Here is a 20715-nt window from a genome sequence, read left to right on the forward strand (position 1 = left end):
TTTAAAGTTGCATTTCCTTTCTTCATGACAGGTATCCAAATGGAGTGCTCTGGCTATGATTTAATTGTAATATTGAATACTGAATGAATGCTGTGCATTATATAATATACATACAGGGGCGCCATGCAGGTATTCTTTTGAGGGGGCACAAATTAATTGGGGTGGGCTTATGTTAGTGTAATCTGTTAATTATATGCTAAAAAAACAGGCATTTTTACTTTAGTACCAGATATGTACAGAAGAAAACACCGGATCACGAGCTGATCGCATAAAGAATGTGTGCACTTCGCTTTGAAACTTTAACTTAATTTTTTTGCGCATTAGCTCCTCCCACTACTGAAAAAACCCAACAGTTCTTAAAAGCTGAAAAACATCATAGGGAAATACAACAAAGTATATTGTTTACTAGGGGTGGTTAATCTGTCTGATTTCCCGATTCGATTCGATTACGATTATTGAAGTCCCGATTCGATTACAGTCGATTTTCGATTATTAACGATTCTCGATTAACGATTATTGATTTTCCATTTCACAACAGTAAGTAGTAAACAAACTGTGTAAATCATTACTAATAAATGGTAGAAACAAACCGATTGCATGTAGCGGTTGGGATTTTCAGTTTACTACATGCAGCAGGCACTCTGATTCCATGTATGGGGCACATATATATTATTCATATGACACACAAACACAAGTAGACAAGACCTTTTTAGTTCAAAATCTATGCCCCGTGTCACATCGCCTCTGCTTCTGCTATGAGCATCGCGGCCAGATCTGCCTCGCGCACGCGCCGAGTGTGCACAGCTCGGACTACTGTCAGGGTCATTGCGACTCCCCACCTTGCCTCCTAACTGTCCTATGAATACTTCGACCTCGTCTAACATATCCAGAGGCATTAGACAAAGTCTCCACTACAATACTGTCACCGTGATTGCGGAGAGGTGCGGTCAGAAGACAAATATACATGTTTAGCGCGGTAAAAATCTCCCGCTTGGTCCCCGCAACACTAACACGCCTGCTAATTTCGCAATGAACACTCCGACCCTTGCAAACATTGTTCACATCTCTGACATTTGGCAAAGGACCATTTACATTGGGCAAAGGATTCAACGTTTGTGCTTGGTGTACTTTCACTTTCAATATCACCGTCATCTTCTGGATACAGATATTCCCCTTCAGAATCAGTGTCCACGAATAGAAGTCCCAACACTTCATTGCGGGTTTATTGAAGCTTTATTGATGCCATTAGATAATAATAAAAATAATAATGATAATAATAATAATCTAATGCCAATACTCGCTGACGTTGACAACATTGGTCAGATAAAATGGCTCACTCTCACACTAGCTCCGCTTTTTTTTCGCACTGATTCAATGCGCTCTTGAATATTTAGTTAAGGAGCATTACGTTATTTTGAGTCAGAGATTAAGTATTACACGTCTGCTATCTGGTGCAGGGGAGGTCGCGAGAAATTTGACACCCTATTTGACAAAATCGGCCGGTTTTATTCAGTGCCGCATCTTGTCGAGTAAACTCGACCATGGCGCCAAGAGGGTTAGAGCTCCTGCCATGAAAACCAAAATAAATCCACACGCTTGCTTTGAGCCCAGATGGAGCTGGGTGGTTCGGCTGGTTGCTCGCTCCTGGTTTTTCCATTTTACACACCTGTTCTGGCTGCTTGCTAACTGGAACTGGGCGCGTTCGTGACGTTCAACTCCCGGTATAATTTTTTTTACAAAATAAAATAATGCAAAAAAATAAAAATAAAAAATAATCGATTTTTGAAAATGTAATAATCGATTCATACTCGTCCATAACATACTCGCGATTAATCAATAATCGATTTTTTTCACCACCCCTATTGTTTACATGTAGCGCGTCAATTCTGCATGTACGTAAGACTCTCGCGCTCTCTCTGCTCTCACCAAAGCGACGGCGAGTGGTGCGCCTTTACAGTAGAGTTTACGGTACGTCAAACACAGGTACGCTGTGCATCCATTGAGATGAACGGAGAAATATCACAGATCGCTTTAGAGTGAAACACTGAAGCCTAAAGTCAGAGAGTGTTCGGTGAGTGAACATATATCTGAGCTAAACTTATACTTAGCCTCCAACGCACACACTTGCGAGTAAAACCTGAGAATTTATTAGCCTTTGGCTAATATCAGACATAAGTTAGTCGCCAGAGTAAAGATTTAGTCGCAATGTAGAGGGTTGGTTTGGTCTATTGGTCCGTGCAAAGCTACTGTCCTGGCATGCATTATACAGCGTGCTTAGTTGGGTGTGTGGATCCATGGGGATCATTGCTATTCTATTGTTATATATAGACTTGTCTATATGCAAAACCGCAAAGGAAAAACTTCAATTTTTCGTACATTTGCTGTTGTGTGAAAGTACCGTTAGCAGTCTGCACTGAAATGGAGTTGATCATCTCTGTTGATGTTCATCGGTGAGATCTGACACGGCTCTCTTACAGACTCTGTTAGTGAACAGTCAAGATCTGCAGAGAAGGAGAAGCAGACTGGTGTGTTGAGTGAGACATGTGTCAGCATCAGCACAGAGCTCACTGAACACCTCCATCATGCTGAATGTGACTCACACCCTGGAGACTTTAAAGTGCACACAACTAAAAGTTAAGAAACCTTCTGGAAAAAACAAAGGCCCTCCATTTTAAAAGCAAATCACAATCTATGTATCTCTCTATCTATCTCTCTCTCTATCTATCTATCTATCTATCTATCTATCTATCTATCTATGTATATATATATATATATATATATATATATATATATATATATATATATATATATATATATATATATATATCCAATAATAGTCAATAATAGTCAAAAGTAGATAAAAATATTATGACTCTCTTAATCTGATATGTGTTTTGCTCAGAGCAACCATCTGCATGTTTCATGAACATTATGAAATTAAATCATATTTTGGAGGCTAAAAAGGTCAATATTTTTGTAAAAATGTTGGCCACCATTGTATTTTTTTAATTTAATTTGTGTTAATGAACAAGTTGAACAGATTTCCTGAGATAATTGTGACACTGACTGAAAGTATTGTGTGTTAATGGAACGGATCTCAACACTGTGGAAAAGAGCAGCTACTGTATGTCTTCATAAAAGAGGAAGTACATATTTCACAACTTCCTTGAGTAGCTCATGTGACAAGTAGACTTTTCTGATCCTGTCATGTGGTTTTGTGTCAGTGTTTGGTATTGAGTTTAATGTCCAGGTGTGTGTGTGTGTGTGTGTGTGTGTGTGTGTGTCAGCAGCTGTGCCAAATACACACGTACTGGAGGATTTATTGTACAATTATCTTGCTCTTTTATTATTTTATTTTCAGCTTGTGGTTTTGGATATGCAAGTCTAACCAATATATATATATTTTATTACTTTTGAATATTACCAAATTCATTTATTTATCTCAATGTTTAGACAAAAATAGCATTTTGTTCTAGGTTTTTTTTATTTTTTTTTAAAGGTATAGTTCACTCAGAATTGAAAATGGTCATCATTTACTAAAGTCTCTCCCAATTGGCAGATAACAGATAGAGAATACAAATGATTTTATCGAATGATACAGATGATCGGCTGATACATTAGCTCATCCCTAAAACTAAAACCATAAAATATGTTTAGATCTTTTTAATATTTTATTTCAGCTGTATGCCATGGGAGCATTTATCATTATTAACTTGCTGAAGTAAAATAATGAACTAAAACAGAAATATAAATGTATGGAAAACTATAGACATAGTTAAGAAACAAAAACTAATAATTAAAAAAAAAAAAAAAAAAAAAAAACCTTAAACAAACATTTCAGTGAAAATTGTAAATTATTAACTATTGAGAAAACTATAATAATTTTTTTATATCACTAAAATAAATAATTGTAATATATATATATATATATATATTAGGGATGTCAACGATTAATCGATGATCGATTAATTGTCGATAAGAGATGCAATCGATTAAGGCTATCGATGGTCGGTTAACCGATTCAATGTTGGGCTGCGTGCGGCTCATGCGCACTCAACACGTGCGAGCGGCTGTGAGTGACGGTGACGATATATAAAAGCATCATCATTCATTCACAATGTACAAATTAAGCTTTTAATGTGATTTAAACTTTAAAGTACATTAAAATAGAAACAACATAAAAGTTCTTCAATATTAAATGCAATAGAAATGTAGTTACTAATCATTTAATCAGATAACTGTTTTATATCGTGCGCTTTGCAGGGCTGCGGGACACAGTGACAGGACAGGTAGTCTATTCATTCCTACAACTTGTTAATTCATTCCTACGAATTATTAATGTGGCAATTGTCCATGTTTCATTAATTTTGTTCCCTAAATAACCCATGATTTAAGTGAAATAAGGGAACAAATTAATAAATCGAACGAATTCTTAATTCATGAAATCTTTAATTTCCCTTCCCATGTTTACCACAGTAAGAGATGCGAAAACAGTTATTAAAAGCGAAAGATAATAAAATAAACCTGGGAAATTAGAGGGTTAGACTATGAAGATTTAGGAAAAGAAACAATGCCTAAATATACTGAATTTGTGGAAATTCGTGACCAACCGGCAAACCAGAACAAAGCCGCGTAAATGAAGACTATGGGGTCCAAAAGCATGGTCGCGATCTAACATTTTCCAGTTAACCTATTATTCCTCTAATAAACAAAGCTTTTATACCACACTTGTCATAATCAGATCTTATCATTTCTAAATAAATAATTGCTGGATTCAAAACAGCGATTAATAGGCGCTGTGACCGACACATTCCTGGAGCATTCAGTTTAAATAGACCGTAGTATACCGGTCCTGTCTGCTGTTATGCCAAGGACGTTTTTGCTCATATGAAGAGGATCATCTTTTCCGTCTATATGCGAATGCGTGTTAAGTACAAGCCTAGTTTACATTATAAATAATAGTTTAACATTCAAATACATTGCGAATATGGAAACATTTCGATTTGTGCCGAATATAACCTCCAAATAAATCTAGCCAAAGCCGCGCTCGCTCATCCTCGTCTGCACGCATGCACTGTCACGATCTAATTCACTGTATGCCGGATTTTTAAAAATCTGGGACAGATTTCTATAGGACAGAATCCAGCAGGATCAAATTAATGTGAGCAACTGTGTTTTGGTGAAGCAGCGCCGATGTAGTTCACTTAATGTGCAGCGCAGTCACACGCGCTCCACATTTCGGATAATTTTATACAATAATGTCAGTTGAAAACATTGCAATTGTGCTTTAAAATACAACAACGAGCACCACAAAACCATTTAAAGATGTGCGTTCAGCGTTCTCCGTGCGGGATTGGAAACTGTCAACAAAGTAAAATGACCTCAAAATTATGGCGCGCTCTCTTCATTTTATCAAATGATCATAATCGCATCTATTCATTTTATAATCCTGCTACTAGCATTTTATTCAGACTAAAACCTCTTTAATTCAAGTGAGAAAGCGTTTTGTGTGTGTGTGTGTGGCTTTTGCACATCCTGTCATACCGCTGACTGTGTGCCTGCAATAGACGCATTTTCCAGTATTATGGTTAACGATTAATCGATTAATTGATCGTTAATTTAAACGACGATCGATCATGGAAATAATCGTAATTTGACATCCCTAATATATATATATATATATATATATATATATATATATATACTGTGTATCAAATCAGTGATTCACTGATGCTCTGTTCCTGCTCGGTCCTTCAACACCACTGCAGTGTCAATCTCTTACTGCTCTTGACTGCATGATGTTTGTTTTAGTAAAATGTTATATTGTTGTTTATAGAGTAATATTATGTAGTGTTTTTTCTGATCATATCAGAAATTATTATTGTATGTTATTGTTATTTTATGTTAGCTATTTTGGGTTTATTTTTTTTTTAGAACTTTAAAAATAATATACTATCAGTTTTTTTTATGGTATGCTAATATTGATCACCCCTTACTGCAAATGTAGAAAAACATGTGTTTGTGTCGGCATAGTCAGGTCGACTGTCTGGAGTTCAGGAAGCTGTTTTTCCAAGCAAACCAAAGCATCTGTCTGATTCTGCACGAATCATCTTCCATACGCATAGTAGATGGATCCCATGATGCATTAGTGAGCAGACATTGGCCGTCCTCTTCATGTGGCTTTGCTTTTCTCTGCTGTTTTTGGAGTGTGTTCTCTCTCTCTCTCTCTCTCTCTCTCTCTCTCTCTCTCTCTCTCTCTCTCTCTCTCTCTCTCACACACACACACACACACACACACACACACACACACATGCCTGTACTGAGCTCGGCTGCCCTCATTCATCCTCATGTTTTATTAGCATACAGTATGCAATATTCTAATCAAATATTAATTGTATTACTTAAATAATACAATAATTCAAATAACTTTATTTAATTTTGAATAAACCATAAAAAAAAAGGAATAAAAATATGTAAAACTCTGAGCTTGGTTTTAAATTAATTATAATAAAAAAAATAATAATATAAATACTTAATAATGAATAAATAAATAGGGTGCTAAACACTTTTGCACATGCTTTAAAGATGTTATTGGCTGTGTGAAAGCTGTAGTGTGTCCTGAGTGTGAGGAAGTGCTGGGCTGATCAGATCAGACCCCCTCCGAACACTCGAGACCCTCTTCACAATATACACAGGGTGGGTCACAGGAAGAGAGGAAATGACTCAATCCCATGGAAAACTCTACTGTTACCACACACTCTGCCATGAGTGTGCACATTCTTCCAATAAGACACATTAATGTTAAAGCGTACGTGTCCAGCTTCTCTGAGATTCACCGTTCTCTCCCGGCCTTTCCTGTTTTCATCCATCTTCCAGGTCTCTCTCCCACACAGCTCCATCTTTTATTAATCAGTTTTCCTCCTCACCCCAGAGTGCTCCATGCGTCTCACGGTCGAGAATCCTTTGAGATTCAAGTGGCTCTTCCGCATAAAAGACGCTGCTTCAAAAGACTGAGAACACAATGCAGCGGCCGTTTCTGAGCCAGGTTTCACTGTCAGGGGTTTGTTAGATTTCACAAATCTCAGCGCACATGATGCAGCTGACACCTGACCACTGCAGATAGAAATAAAGATGGTGCGCTTTAGGATCGGCTGTATCAGGTTTAGAGGCTGTGAACTCGGGGCTCCTAGTTTCCTGCTCAGGGTGTGTGCCTCAGCTCTTTCCTCTGATGACATCATGCTTGTGTGTGTGTGTGTGTGTGTTAGTCACGGCAAGTTCAGTGTGGGGATTTGTGGGAAATCTGATCAGAAGGAAAGTTTCAAGTCTCTGTATTTATGATGACAAAAAAAAAAAAAGTATATATATATATATATTAGGGGTGTAACGGTTCACAAAATTCACGGTTCGGTTCGATACGATACACTGATGTCACGGTTCTGTTCGGTTCGGTTCGATACGTTTTAGATACAGCAAAATGTAAAAACATCTCAACTTTTCAGAATGCCGCAAGCGCACCGCGGGTCATGTGACAAGAACTAACCAATCAGCTTCATCCTTTCCCGTAACAACGTTGAGAGCTCAGCCAAGATGAAGGATCAGCTGATCATAGTTGTATATGGATTGCAATTTTGAAATAAATTTAGTAGCAGAGCTACTGCAAGCGATTTTTAGAGCTGCAAATCCATTTATCCTTCGCTGAAATTTCCGCGTCTCATGGAGAGAGCACGTCATTGTTGCTTAGCAAAGACAGACGCCTCGAGAGCGCTTCTGCCCAAGCGCTTTGGAAAGGAGGAGAAAGACTCCAAAGTTGGAATCCAAAGTGCACCCAAACACCAGACCTGTTGGTTATTGGAGGATCTTCTCATTTCTAGTCTGTTAAACGCATTGGCTATTTTGCAACGAGCCTTCAGCGCGTACTGAGTGAGCGAGCGCCTGCTGAGTAGCCTAACATAAACATATAAGATGGTGTTTTTTTCTTCTTCGGGAGTGTCAGGGGCGTTGCCTGTTACGTTGTTTGGGTTATTGGGCTACCTTGTTGAACGCATATCATTATATTTCTCTCTCTCTCTTTTTTTTTTTTTTTCAAATATAATTAATTACTCCAACGAACCGTTCGGTATACATAATGCGTACCGCGTACCGAACCGAAAGCGTCGTACCGAACGGTTCAATACGAATACGCGTATCGTTACACCCCTAATATATATATATAGTACATTTTATACATTTTACTATATTAGCGGCCTGAAGGTCTGGGTTGTAAAATTAAATTACATTTAATTTAATTTAAATTAAAGTCTCTCTGTTGATGATGACTGGAGTATTGGTGGTAGACAAAATACATAAATATTACTACAAGCTATACAAATATAAAAGCAAACACAATATGTATTTTGTAGTATATATTACTGTAAAATGAAATAAAAACTACTGGTGGAGTAAGGGTTATAGTCGAACTGTTCTTGGATCCCACAGTCGCTGGCTCTGCCCCCTAGTGTTGGCATAATCACATAACATGGTTAGAACATACTATTTTTACAGTGTTTATGCTGTGCAATGAATAGACATTTTCATTATGAAATGATGATTAAAATACATCAAACACAATTTATTTACACAGTAGTACAGTGGTGTGACCGTTTCAGACAATATAATATTATTATTATTTTAATTACTATTATTTTTGCATAACATATATATATATATATAACATATATATATATATATATATATATATATATATATATATATATATATATATATATATATATATATAAAAGAGCTGTAATAAAATAAAAATCAAAATATAACATTATTTAGTTGTATTAGATTAAATAGCTTGATTCTTGCTTTGGCAATCAACTGAAATCTATTTTAAATTGAAGGACTAACATAACTAAAAATTACTGCTGATTATATTAAAAAAATGTCAAAATCACATAAAAATTAGAAAGAAATTCAAAAATAAGAAATTCTGAATAATAATACATATTGTAATAGTACATAAATTCTACGTAAAAGAAACCGTTCTCAACACAGTCAGAATTTTTCTTTCACATATCCCCGTATGCTATGTGTTTGTGTTTTGGCTCGCCGTGACTAAATGATTTCCATCATTCTGTCAGAAATAGAAGATTCTTTTTTGGGTTGTTAATAGTAAAACTAGAATAGAAATTGAAGCCTCACTCTTAAATAATAAATCGTCTTTCTCTTTTTCTCTCCTCAGAGCTCAACATGGAGTACAATCCTTCGGACCACCCGCGCGCCAGCACCATCTTTCTCAGCAAGTCTCAGACAGACGGTGAGAGACTCCATGTCTTCTGACGGTCTCCCCGTAAGCTTGAATGCTGGAGGGGAACGTTAATTAAAACGAAACGGCAGTCAGGACTGCTTCGGTCTGATCCAAACGAATCAGGAGGCGACCGCACAGATAGCACTGACTTAGTCAGACCAAACATCCCCTCCTCGGAGAAGACTTGAATAATAGTTTGATTTAACACGATTCCCCTGGGTGATTATACTTTAACTGTCAGCTCTTCTCAGAGGGGGATATTTCTACCCAGGCTAATCATATGATATTTGTCTGGTAATGTTTTGTGACTCTGGTCTCTCAGACGTCTTGTGATTCTAGAGACAGTATAAAGGGGAAATTCAGTGATATAAACTAAATTAGTGGAGTATGGACTGTAGAGACAGGAGTAAGTTAATGCCGGCCTTGTTATCCATGCTCAGATTTAATTTAGAAACCTTTTTGTTTTTCAGTTATTTTACCCAACAAGAAAGGTACGTTTGATCTCAGCCTGTTTGTTAGTCTGCTACTGTGTTGTGTCGAAGCTTTATAGATTCAAAATGTCTTTAGTTTCAATTTATGTTGCAAGCTGTTATTTGTTCAGGAATCTTCTTCGAAGCGTTAGCTTGTTAAGCTACAAGCTACTTCATTCAACTGCACCGAAGCTACACTTTTGTAGATAGCTATGCTAAAAGCTAACCAAAAGTTGCTAATTATTTTGCAGCTGCTTAATGGGGCAACAGATTAATATCATTAAATAAAACCACAGCGGTATTTTCAGACATTTACACACAGTTTAGCATCATTGAGGGGTAATGCATGTTGACAGTGTCTGTGAATCTGTCCATTTGTCTGGCTGTGCAGCTGATTGTTTAGATTCATGTACGCTTTTCTGTCATCTGTAGGTCTCTAGTGCTGTAGTTTAAATTAAAAGGTATGATATTGATGAAAAATAGTCAAACTGCTAATATATGAGAAGAAACACTAGCTTTCAAATTTGTGTGTGTGTGAGGGGCTCCAGGGACTTTGATAAAATGTCTATCCCACATGACCGCACACACAATGCCTCTTCACTTACACCTGCAGTCTCAGTTTGGGTCAGGCTTTTAGCACATTACCTGTCAGTCAAAGTAACTGGCCCCGCCCATCTTATTGGTAAGATGTCTCAGAGGTCTCTTTTGTACAAGCTACCAGACAAACCAAACCGACATCAAAGAAAAAAGATGTGCTTAAACACACCGCAAATAGCATCGGGTACTGTTGTAAACGAGATTCAAAAAATCCCAAACCCAGCTGGGCCTTTTTCCAGTACTTTTCCTCTCCGTGTAATAACGGAAACATTTATTTCATTGAAAACAAATAAATAAGTCCAAAGCGTTCAATTTCAGCTTCTTTTTCTTATTTATTCAGAAATTTTACGCACTAGACAAACTGATTCTGTCAGAAATAATAATATTCCAAAATTTCACTGGGTTTAGTATAATTATTTGATTATTTTGCGGTATGGGTTTGGTGAAGTGTGCTAAAAAAAAAACATTTTCAAAGTTTTCGAAACTTACAACCTAATCAGTCTGTACGTAAAGAAATGAATGAATTCATTAACTCATCCTAAAATTGAGTTTTGGACTGGCAAACTACTACTTTGCAGCCGATTCCCAATGGATTTAGAGGACAATTACTCCTAGTCGCCCCTTCATTTAAAAAAAATAATAATTTTGAGTGTGAAAAGTGTGAAGGTATCGTCCATTTGGGGAGATGCACACACAGTTAGCGGAGGTTCACAAAGCGTAGCCAGAGAAAAGTATAAACAAGGTGTTTACACACTGGACGAAAAGCTCAACGCTGCCTCATGTTCACTTCAAGAATTAATAAAGTTATGTTGATTAGTTAAAAAAAAAAAAACAGAGCAAACGGAAAGAGATGGCTCTCTATATAAATCATACGGACTGTATTAGCATCACAGAAAGACCAACATTTTGCTGAAAACGCACAATACATCCACATAGGATGAAGTCATTATTTAAATATTATACCAATATAATGAGATTTTATGGAAAACTATGTGAGTGGTGTGGCAGGATTTTGAACAGTCTCTGCCAGTGTGAAAACACTCATAGAAAACAATGTGTTCAAATTTTAAAGACGTGTCGCGGCGCTGTGCTTCTTGTCCAGTGTGTGACCCCCCTTTACTCTCATGCCCGGATGCATTCCCAAATTTGGCAGTCTGGAAATTTGATTAATTTAATGCGAATTGGTACTCTGTAGTACCAATGTAATTCGGTCGGTGCTCTTAAAAGTACCAAGATTCTTACCCATAAACGCAATTACTACAGATTTTATGCATGAGAGGAAATAACTCTCCATACCAGCAGAGGGCAGTAGTTTGTATTCATCATTTAAAAAGAGAAACCTAAAAGGCTAGGATTGCGGATATACAAAGCATCGCTTACCATTTTCACCATTGGTTTGATCTCACAGCCTTCTATATGTACTTCTATATGTAAATGACCTCTTTATGTTTGGTTAACCTCATCAAGACATATACTGATATATAAATATTCATGGGCTTAAACTAACATGCTCATGGTTCTTATCTTAAAACCACAATCTAGAATGCTTCTGTGTTTTAAAGAAGCTTTTGAGAATGTAACAGTATGTGTACTTAGTAGTATGTATGTGCTCATTAAACATTGTTCCACAGAGACCAATGATGGCAAATAAATAGAAAGGTTTATGAAGCTTTTAGAGAGCAAACAACTTTTGAAAGTATTAAGTCTTGGCAAACATCACCAGCACAGTTTGATAGGTTGTGCAACTGCTGCATGATCATTTTAGTAAAACTTTACTAATTAGTTTAGCTAAATTGTGGCCACAAATAAAAAATGGGTTCCCTCACTTTGATTTCATTAAAATTAAGGCACATATTAGTATGGTCATGATGCACTAAAATGAGGGAACAAATTTAGTCTTCAGATTGAATTCTTAATTTATCAAAAAATAAATAAAGTAGGAAACTGATTCTTTATCTGTGGCCACAATGGATTTTTGTCTGAATATAATGTGCATGGCTTCATAGTTAAGAGAGAACACGACACTTGCTTAAATGCCTATAACAACATTTTTATCGCTTATAACTTATGGAGAGAAATTGTGCAGACACTGTACAACGATGAAGCATCTTAGCATGCATATGTCGAGCACTTTCAAACACGTGCAAAAAAATTAAATAAAAATTGTATACTTTGAAAGAGTATGGTTTCGGCCTTACACAATCAGTAACTGTTTGCATCAAAGCTTATTGTATTTCTTGGCTAGAATAACCCCCAAATTGGACCAGACGTCATGCTGATAGTCAAAGATCTTTCTAAGAGACTAACCTGCAATATTATTTTAGAGAAATATTAGGGACACATTAATTAAAACACTTTTTTTTTCATTTATCTGCCCCCCAAACTGTTAATGAAATACTGTCCAACCGTTTAAGACCTCAGATTGTTAGAAACATCCCTCTTGATATTACTGATATAACTTTAACTGTGGCCCTTGTCTTTTTGTCTCTCTCTGATGATCTGTAGTGACTGCTAGAGTTACTAACTATGCGTTTCTTTTAACAGTTCGGGAAAAACGGAAAAGCCTGTACGTCAACCATGTAAGTAGCAGCGGCCATGACCTCAGTGGACATTTATTTTCTGTTTCTCATAATGCTTGTGTCTGTGATGAAGATGTCTCCCCACGTGTCACAACACCCACAGAACTAATCAAATCCCACACTCAGCCACATGGGAATGCAGGAACCAGTGTTGCATGAGTCTCTGAGCTTGTGTTGCATCATTAACAGCATTGCTTTTCTGTTCCACTCTTGTGCATTCTAATGTAATTGTTGTAAAGAAGTAGTTCACCCAAAAATGACAATTTGCTGAAAATTTACCCTCATGCCATTCAAAACGAAGAAGGGTTTGTTTTTCATTGGAATGAATTTGGAGAAATATAGCATTACATCACTTTCCCATCAATGGATCTTTGTTAGTGAATGGGTGCCATTGCCAACAGAGTCATCTACATCTTGGATGGTCCATGACTGGCTACATTTTCAGTGAATTTTCATTTTTAGGGGGACTATTCCTTTAATATGCATGACTTCATTTTCTTCATTTCATTACCGCATGCTATTCATACACGATTTGCAATGAATAGCTTATGTTTTGTTCCTATTTTAACGTCTTCTATTACTTTGCAAGTTAACACACATTGCGGAGTCAAAGGTAAATATTTGCTCATTGCTCTGTTTACTTTCCTTAAACTGTGATATTGTGTCTCTTTTGACATTGTAATGATTTATTTGCATTGTTAATGTTGCTTATCGGTTTGAAATCTTGCATAATACATTGCTGTGTTTCTATTGTAATGGATTGGGATTTGAACCCACACACACACACATTAAGTGAGAATCACTCTCAGGAATGAATGAGATGATAATGGCTTCTCTGGGGCTGCAGGTGGCATAATTTTCAGCCCATTTGCTAAAAGTGTGTGTTTGTATGTGTTTGATGATAACTGATATTCTAATTTGCACTCTGTGTGTCCTTGTTCTTCCAGCAACATCCATCTGGCCCAATGAGACGCAAGTACAGCTCCTGTTCGACGATCTTCCTGGATGACAGCACCGTTAGCCAACCAAACCTCAAACACACTATTAAATGGTACTGATTGACAAGGCCCCTTGTTGCATTGAATTATCCAGGAATAGTTTATGAATGACACTTTGCATCATACATACTGTAGTATGTTGTGGAGTCCATATTATTCACTGTTCTGCTGAGTGATAAAAACAACAACATATTCTTTCATATGCACATAGCAAAGTTTGCGAGGACAATGCAATAGCAGCGCAATACAAAAGACAACTTCTCTTTCAGCTTGAATTTATTTGATGCTTTATCATGTTGACTACCGTTTTATCAGCTTCTTTCTGCTATTTCTTCTGTTTGCAGTGTTGCCCTCGCAATATACTACCACATAAAGAACAGGTATGTTTTTCATTTCCCTCTACAGAGAGATATATCTCCCTACCTACCAACCATACTTTTATATCGTCTTTTTCTCTGTCTCTGGCTCTATTTTAAATCTGTAATACCATAGAAACTCTCAATGCGTTATATAACCTTCAGACTCCAAGGCTTCAGAGCTGCTGAGATATAACTTTTAGACAAGGTTCCGGCAATGTATGAATACAGTGCAGAATAAGTATCAGTCTTCCCATATATAATTCCAATTCACCCTTCTTCTTTCAGAAATGTGGACGGGCGAATGCTGTTAGACATTTTTGATGAAAAACTTCATCCGCTTTCAGTAAGTGGTTCATTTCTGCAGCTCATTTATAAGACATCTAGTTACAAGTTTGAACGTCCCGAAACTTCCTCTTCCCTCAGAAATCGGAGGTGCCGTCAGACTATGACAAGCACGACCCAGAACAGAAACAGATCTACAGATTCCTTCGTACGCTCTTCAGTGCCGCCCAGCTCACGGCTGAGTGTGCCGTAGTTACTCTGGTGAGTGAAAGGTCATGTGACTGGACGGCGGACAAATGAAAGTTCATCTGTGTCTTTTTGGATTGGCTGGTAACAAGTTAAAACAGGGTTTACCAACAGTGACGTGGATTTACCATCACTCAGGTGAAAATGGGTGTCATATTTAGCGTTTTATTCGTGGGCACTAAGCCCAGCAGCTGTCTGAGGGTCACCGTTCCTCCTCGGTGATGAAATCCTTCTTTTGAAGCCTCATCCCTTCTCACTTCCCCAACCAAATACCTTCCTGAGCCGTCATTAAACAAGTTGTAGACATACAAGGGGCTGTGAATGCTTGAAGAGGGCTTAAGTTTGTGTGTGTGTGTGTGTTTAATAGGGTTTTAATCTGTACTTACAATCCAATGGTTGTCTCGACCTCTGATTGTTCCAATGGGCTATTCACATTCTCATCTGATGTATTGCAAATAAAAAAGAAAGGCAAGAGTGTCTAATCTAATTGGTTTTAATCAATTTATTATCTTTATATGACTGAAATATCTGCCCTAAAAATAAACATAGATATCCCTATGATTACTTTACTATTATTACTTGTAAAACCTTTATCATATACCTATTATTATTATTATTATTATAGTACCACCAAAGATTTCAGACCTGTATATCATATGAAACGCTAACTTTGGTAGATTAAGTTAAATATCAGTCAGTCTCTTTCTAGATGGTTTAATAAAAACTGCAAAGTGGACCAGACTTGATACATATAGTCAAAATCTGAATTTGATAAAAATTCAGTTTTGAGTGCAGTTTTAGTGTAGATATTTTGTATGAGTTTGGGATCGGTGTTGTGTTGTCTGTACACTGATAGACTTCTCAGATGAACAGATTGTTTGTCTTTCTTTGTTTCTAAATGTAGATTGAGACTGGTTTAGCCTGTTCCTTGACCTGTAGGGGGCAACAGGTGCGGAGATGCTGGTGAAAGCTGATTGGCTGTTGCTGGTTGCTTCAGTTATTGAAAGGAAACTATGAGTCACTGCACACAGTGAACTTCATGGGAGACTGATTGACTTGAAAAGTACACTATCAAATAGGGATGCACGGTAAATATCGCCTGATATTTAATGCGCATCTTGTCAGTAATGGCGGTTCTGTAATCAGCGGTAAATCTCTACACGTGTGTGATTTCACGAGGAGCAGCTTTACTACACAGAGCCATTTTTCACTGACAAAACAATTAATTATTCAGTACTATGAGTAATATATCTCCCTATTTATCATGACAACAAAATAGTGTTTTTATTGTTAACTAACACTAAATCATTTTTATTACTTAAAATATAGCTGTATTTCATTTGGAAACCAAGGTCCTAGAGTCTGGAGGAAGGGTGGAGAAGCTCATAGCCCAAGTAGCTTGAAGTCCAGTGTTAAGTTTCCAAAGTCTGTGATGATATGGGGTGCAATGTCATCACAATTAAAAGAACCAAAGACTTCTTTTCTTCAGACTTTAGTCTGTGTGCATTGAATTTATTTAATACACCAGTTTCACAATTTGAGCTGAATTACTGAAAGAAATGAACCCACGGAAGACCCGCGGAAACCCTGTTAATGTTACCTTGGCATTAAAATAAAATACATTTAAGCTAAAGTACTGCAGTTTCTAATACTAAATCAAAACTGAAATGACGCAAAATATAAATATATATTTAAAAACATTTTTATTATTAATATGACAAAAGCACATAAAAATGACACTAAAAAAAACTACAAATATTCCAAAATTGGATGCATATGAATAATTTAATAGTATATAACTAACCCTTATATAACACTTTATGGTAATTTGTCCTCTTAAAATGTTTATGACTCATCTGAATCAAAACTGAATGATGTTTTCATAGCTCTACTCTGGTTAATGGTTTCTATTAGGCTGCTGACCAATGTCCCTGGAGAGTTTTTGTAGGTTGTTGATTTATCAATTGTAGGTGTGTAATTTTTTCCCATTTGCTGACACTTGTTCATCTTGAACAGTGTCGAGGAGATTAGCTCACAAACATACTCTCATAAGCACATATTTAATGCACCGCTGCCCACGGGTGAGCCAGAGCCCCCCGGTGCAGTGGAAGCAATTAAACGTGTGATTTCTGTCTTACACTTTGCACAAACAAAATTGAGCTCTTATTAGATTTCATTCCCACTGTGAGAAAACGAATATTATTTGACATTGTTGTCCCCAATTTGTGTGTGTGTGTGTATGTGCATTTGCGCTGCTTAGTGCTTCTACATCTTTTTTTTTTTTTTGCATCACATTGCATACATCATGCATTTTTCATTTCATAAGGCCTTCTTTGTTCGCCTACATCCATCAGCAGTGTTTATGAATGCATAAGACGCCCATGGCTATAGCATAATGTCTTACTCCACGTCAACAGAGCACATATTTACAATTCTACCACTCAATAAGTAATGTTTATAACTTTTCTTTAGAAGTACACAGAGAAATATTATTGGAGTTACTTAAGAAGCCAACACTTTTGCTAGTGATCATCCTCATTAATTTTTTTGCCATTAAACATATCAGTTGCCTTTGTCATGTTACATGTCCAAAAGACAGTAAAAGTACATAGAATCATGTAGCATGTTAAAAAGAGGTGTGCTATTTTTTTCATAATGTATTGCTAAAGCAACAATCTTTAAAGTGTATAAAACAGAATAAAGGGCTCCGTAATCTACCTGTTCTCCTTCAAAATTTCTGTGGTGTCAGTAGACAGAGAATTTATGTGCACCTCAGGAAGCAGTTTGATCAGAATATATTTTTCTCTCATCTTTATGATATAAAATTGAAATGCCTTAAGGTTTAGGGAAATAATGTATCCGTGTGATTTTGGAGTCAGTGGTACAGAGTGAGTTTTTGTTAGGCAAGTGTGTATTTTTGCCTTATTTTTTCAAAAACCATGAAATATAGCAAAAATTCCAGAGCCAAGATTAGCCATAATCTTTTAAATACTGAAAAATAACTTGAAGCAATTATCAAATCATTGCTTTCACATTAATTTGTATAATGCATTTTTGAAATGTAGATGGCAGAAAATGTTTGTTGCAATAATTCTTATCGGCTCCTTATGAAGAGAATCTTAAATTGAATCTCAATGAGGCCCAGTGAGGAGTCACAGGTAACGGTGTCAAGGTGGTGAAGTGTTGGAGAAAAACCTTAAAGAGAACCAAACTAACCTAATCCAAATTTTTGTTCATATTTCCAAAGGGCAGCATGTATATTGAAAACAGCAGGGGGCCTAACACAGATCTGTGTGACACCCCATACTTACTAATGCTAGATTTGCTAGTTCCATGTTTAAACAAATTGGTAACAGTCCATTCTAAACCAGCTTAAGGCAATGCAGTTCTCTAATCAATGTTAGAGTATGACCATGATCAGTTCCTGTGGCTCCGTCGTAGAGCATTGCGTTAGTAGTGCAATAGGTTGTGGGTTAAATTCCCAGGGAACACACATACTGGTAAGAAATGTATAGCATGAATGCACTGTAATTCGCTTTGGATAAAAGCGTCTGCTAAATGCATAAATGTCGATGTAAATCTATAGTGTAAAAAGCACCCAGCTCTAGTAAAAATGGAGTGAAATGCAGTCTTGGTCATATACCAGACGCAACTCATCTGTAATTCTAAATACAGTCTCTGGTCTATGATGGGCCCTGAAACCTGACTGAAATTCCTCATAAACTTTGTATTTACATAGCACTTACAACGTTTTTAAAGGATTCATTGTTCATGTCCAAAATATTACTTTTCTATTAGTGCTGTTAAACTGAATGGTGTTTGTTTGCAGTTATTATTATTATTTTTTTTACCAGTGAGGCATCAGGTGTTTTTGTTGGTTGGCTGAGCATGTGTGTCTGTTTGTCTTTCGGCATTCATGTCCCATGACCTACGTGTCAGTCTTGCAGTAACCACATATTTGCAGTGACGCTGTTGTAACCTTGCGCCAAAAACAGAAATGCTAGGGTCAGTCACCAGAATCTAAAAACAAACATTGGTTTCTTCAAATTTGACTTGATTGACAAGATTCTCATAATTGGCATATTAGTCAAATCTCTTTAATGTTTAACTTAAAATGGATGTACTTTTTTTTTTCTTCTGTCAGGTGTATCTGGAGAGATTATCAACATATGCAGAGATTGACATTTGTCCTGCTAACTGGAAGAGGATTGTTTTGGGTGCTATCCTGTTGGCATCAAAAGTGTGGGATGATCAGGCTGTATGGAATGTTGACTACTGCCAGATCCTCAAAGACATCACCGTTGAAGACATGTAAGTGTGTGTCTCTTGCACCGCTGAAGTAATTTAATACTGTATGTAGGAAAAAAAGCTACAGTGGCTTTGTCGGTTCCAAACTTCCATTTTTATTATTGATACTTTGCACCAGTTTCCTTGGAAGCAACACGTATCTTGAACACAATAGTTTTGATAACCAGATGAAAATGGTGCTTTACTCATTAAAGTTTTATGTAATATTCCAATGTTTCATACAAGTTAAATTCGCTTTGGTGGATGGAAACAAAACTTTGCTGCTCAGCCTTCAAACATTTTTTTAATATATGCTGAATTACAGCTAACGTAAAACTTTCATGATGTAACAGATTCTGCATAATAAGCAAGATAATCACCTATAAATAAAGCAATAAGGAACAGGCATTATAAGGGTATGTTTTAATTTTATGTTGAACACAGAGGTTGGTGCCCTCCACAAATCATGTATTGTGGTATAACATTTACTTTATCTATTGGCAGCTTTTCTAAGGTTCTAAGCATAAATAGAACTGGTATGTACGATTTTTATGATGTTCTTCAGAAACTACATCCTAGAGACCTTAAGGTACCATACATAATATTCCAGAAAGCAAGGTACCAAGAAATTGAGCTGACACATATAAAGAGTGATACTTGAGACTTTCAGCATGTTGTCACATCTGCCCTTTCAACTCCTGCTGAGCACAGTTATTCTAAAGGCCGTCCTGACTAAAGATTCAGTGGAGGCGGCAGTCATATTGTTCTCAAAGCACACCACAAACAGCATGGAGGACCATAGAGTGTGGGTTTGTGGGTGTGTGTTGTCTTTTTATTGTCAGAGGCTTCACTGATAGTTATATTAAGCTGGTTGGTTTCTGCATGCGTTGGAATAATTATGCGGTTTGTAGGAAGGGGTGACAATACATTGTTTATTTTGAACTTTGAGGAGTTTCATCTGTGGTAAGAAATTGGGGGGTGAATAAAGTAAGATTTTTAAAATGAACAGATGATCAGGGCTTGTCTTTTTCAGGATTGAAGTTTTAAAATGAAAAGACATAAATTTTCATTGAAACATGCTAAATCAGAATTCCCTTGAATAGCTAAGCTGTCAAGATTTCCTTTTTACTTATTTCCACCCACTGACAAATGTCAAAAGCAACATACGCAAAACTAATCATCTTTGCTTTCTCTCTCCCACCAGGAATGAGCTGGAGCGACAGTTTCTGGAGCTGCTGCAGTTCAATATTAATGTTCCATCAAGCGTCTACGCCAAGTACTATTTTGACTTGCGTTCACTTTCAGAGGCGAACAACCTCAACTTTCCCCTTGAGCCTCTCAGCAGAGACAAGGCCCAGAAACTTGAGGTGAGTGGTCGATACTACTCTAGATCATTAGCACACATATAGCTTAAGATATTTATCTCCATTTGTCACTCAAGATCTCTTCATATCCCAGTATGTTGTGGTTTCTAGGTTTTCATGAGAAGTCCAATATTTCAGCAAATTGTAATACTGAATCTGTTAGCATTATTCCAGCAAGTTACAAAGAATATGTCAGTAAGACTTGAAGGCTTGCTTTGGTCCAGCTTTCACTAAGAAGGGA

The 20715-nt window shown here is 36.8% G+C and overlaps 1 protein-coding gene across 4 annotated transcripts in view; it reads left to right on the top strand.

Moving 5' to 3' along the window:
- Positions 1-20715, top strand: part of LOC113042239 (cyclin-Y-like) — a 55542-nt gene that overhangs the window by 29773 nt on the left and 5054 nt on the right. The window contains exons 2-11 of one of the 4 annotated variants that reach the window (XM_026200906.1): positions 9227-9301; positions 9763-9783; positions 12904-12938; positions 13528-13551; positions 13886-13989; positions 14281-14316; positions 14581-14638; positions 14719-14838; positions 18968-19134; positions 20315-20477. In XM_026200906.1, coding sequence (XP_026056691.1) covers positions 9227-9301; positions 9763-9783; positions 12904-12938; positions 13528-13551; positions 13886-13989; positions 14281-14316; positions 14581-14638; positions 14719-14838; positions 18968-19134; positions 20315-20477 — 803 coding nt within the window. The remainder of the gene's footprint in view (positions 1-9226; positions 9302-9762; positions 9784-12903; positions 12939-13527; positions 13552-13885; positions 13990-14280; positions 14317-14580; positions 14639-14718; positions 14839-18967; positions 19135-20314; positions 20478-20715) is intronic. The other 3 variants (XM_026200907.1, XM_026200908.1, XM_026200909.1) reach the window with 3 other exon arrangements.

Source organism: Carassius auratus, chromosome 24, assembly GCF_003368295.1.
Source record: "Carassius auratus strain Wakin chromosome 24, ASM336829v1, whole genome shotgun sequence".
NCBI classification, from domain to species: Eukaryota; Metazoa; Chordata; class Actinopteri; order Cypriniformes; family Cyprinidae; genus Carassius; species Carassius auratus.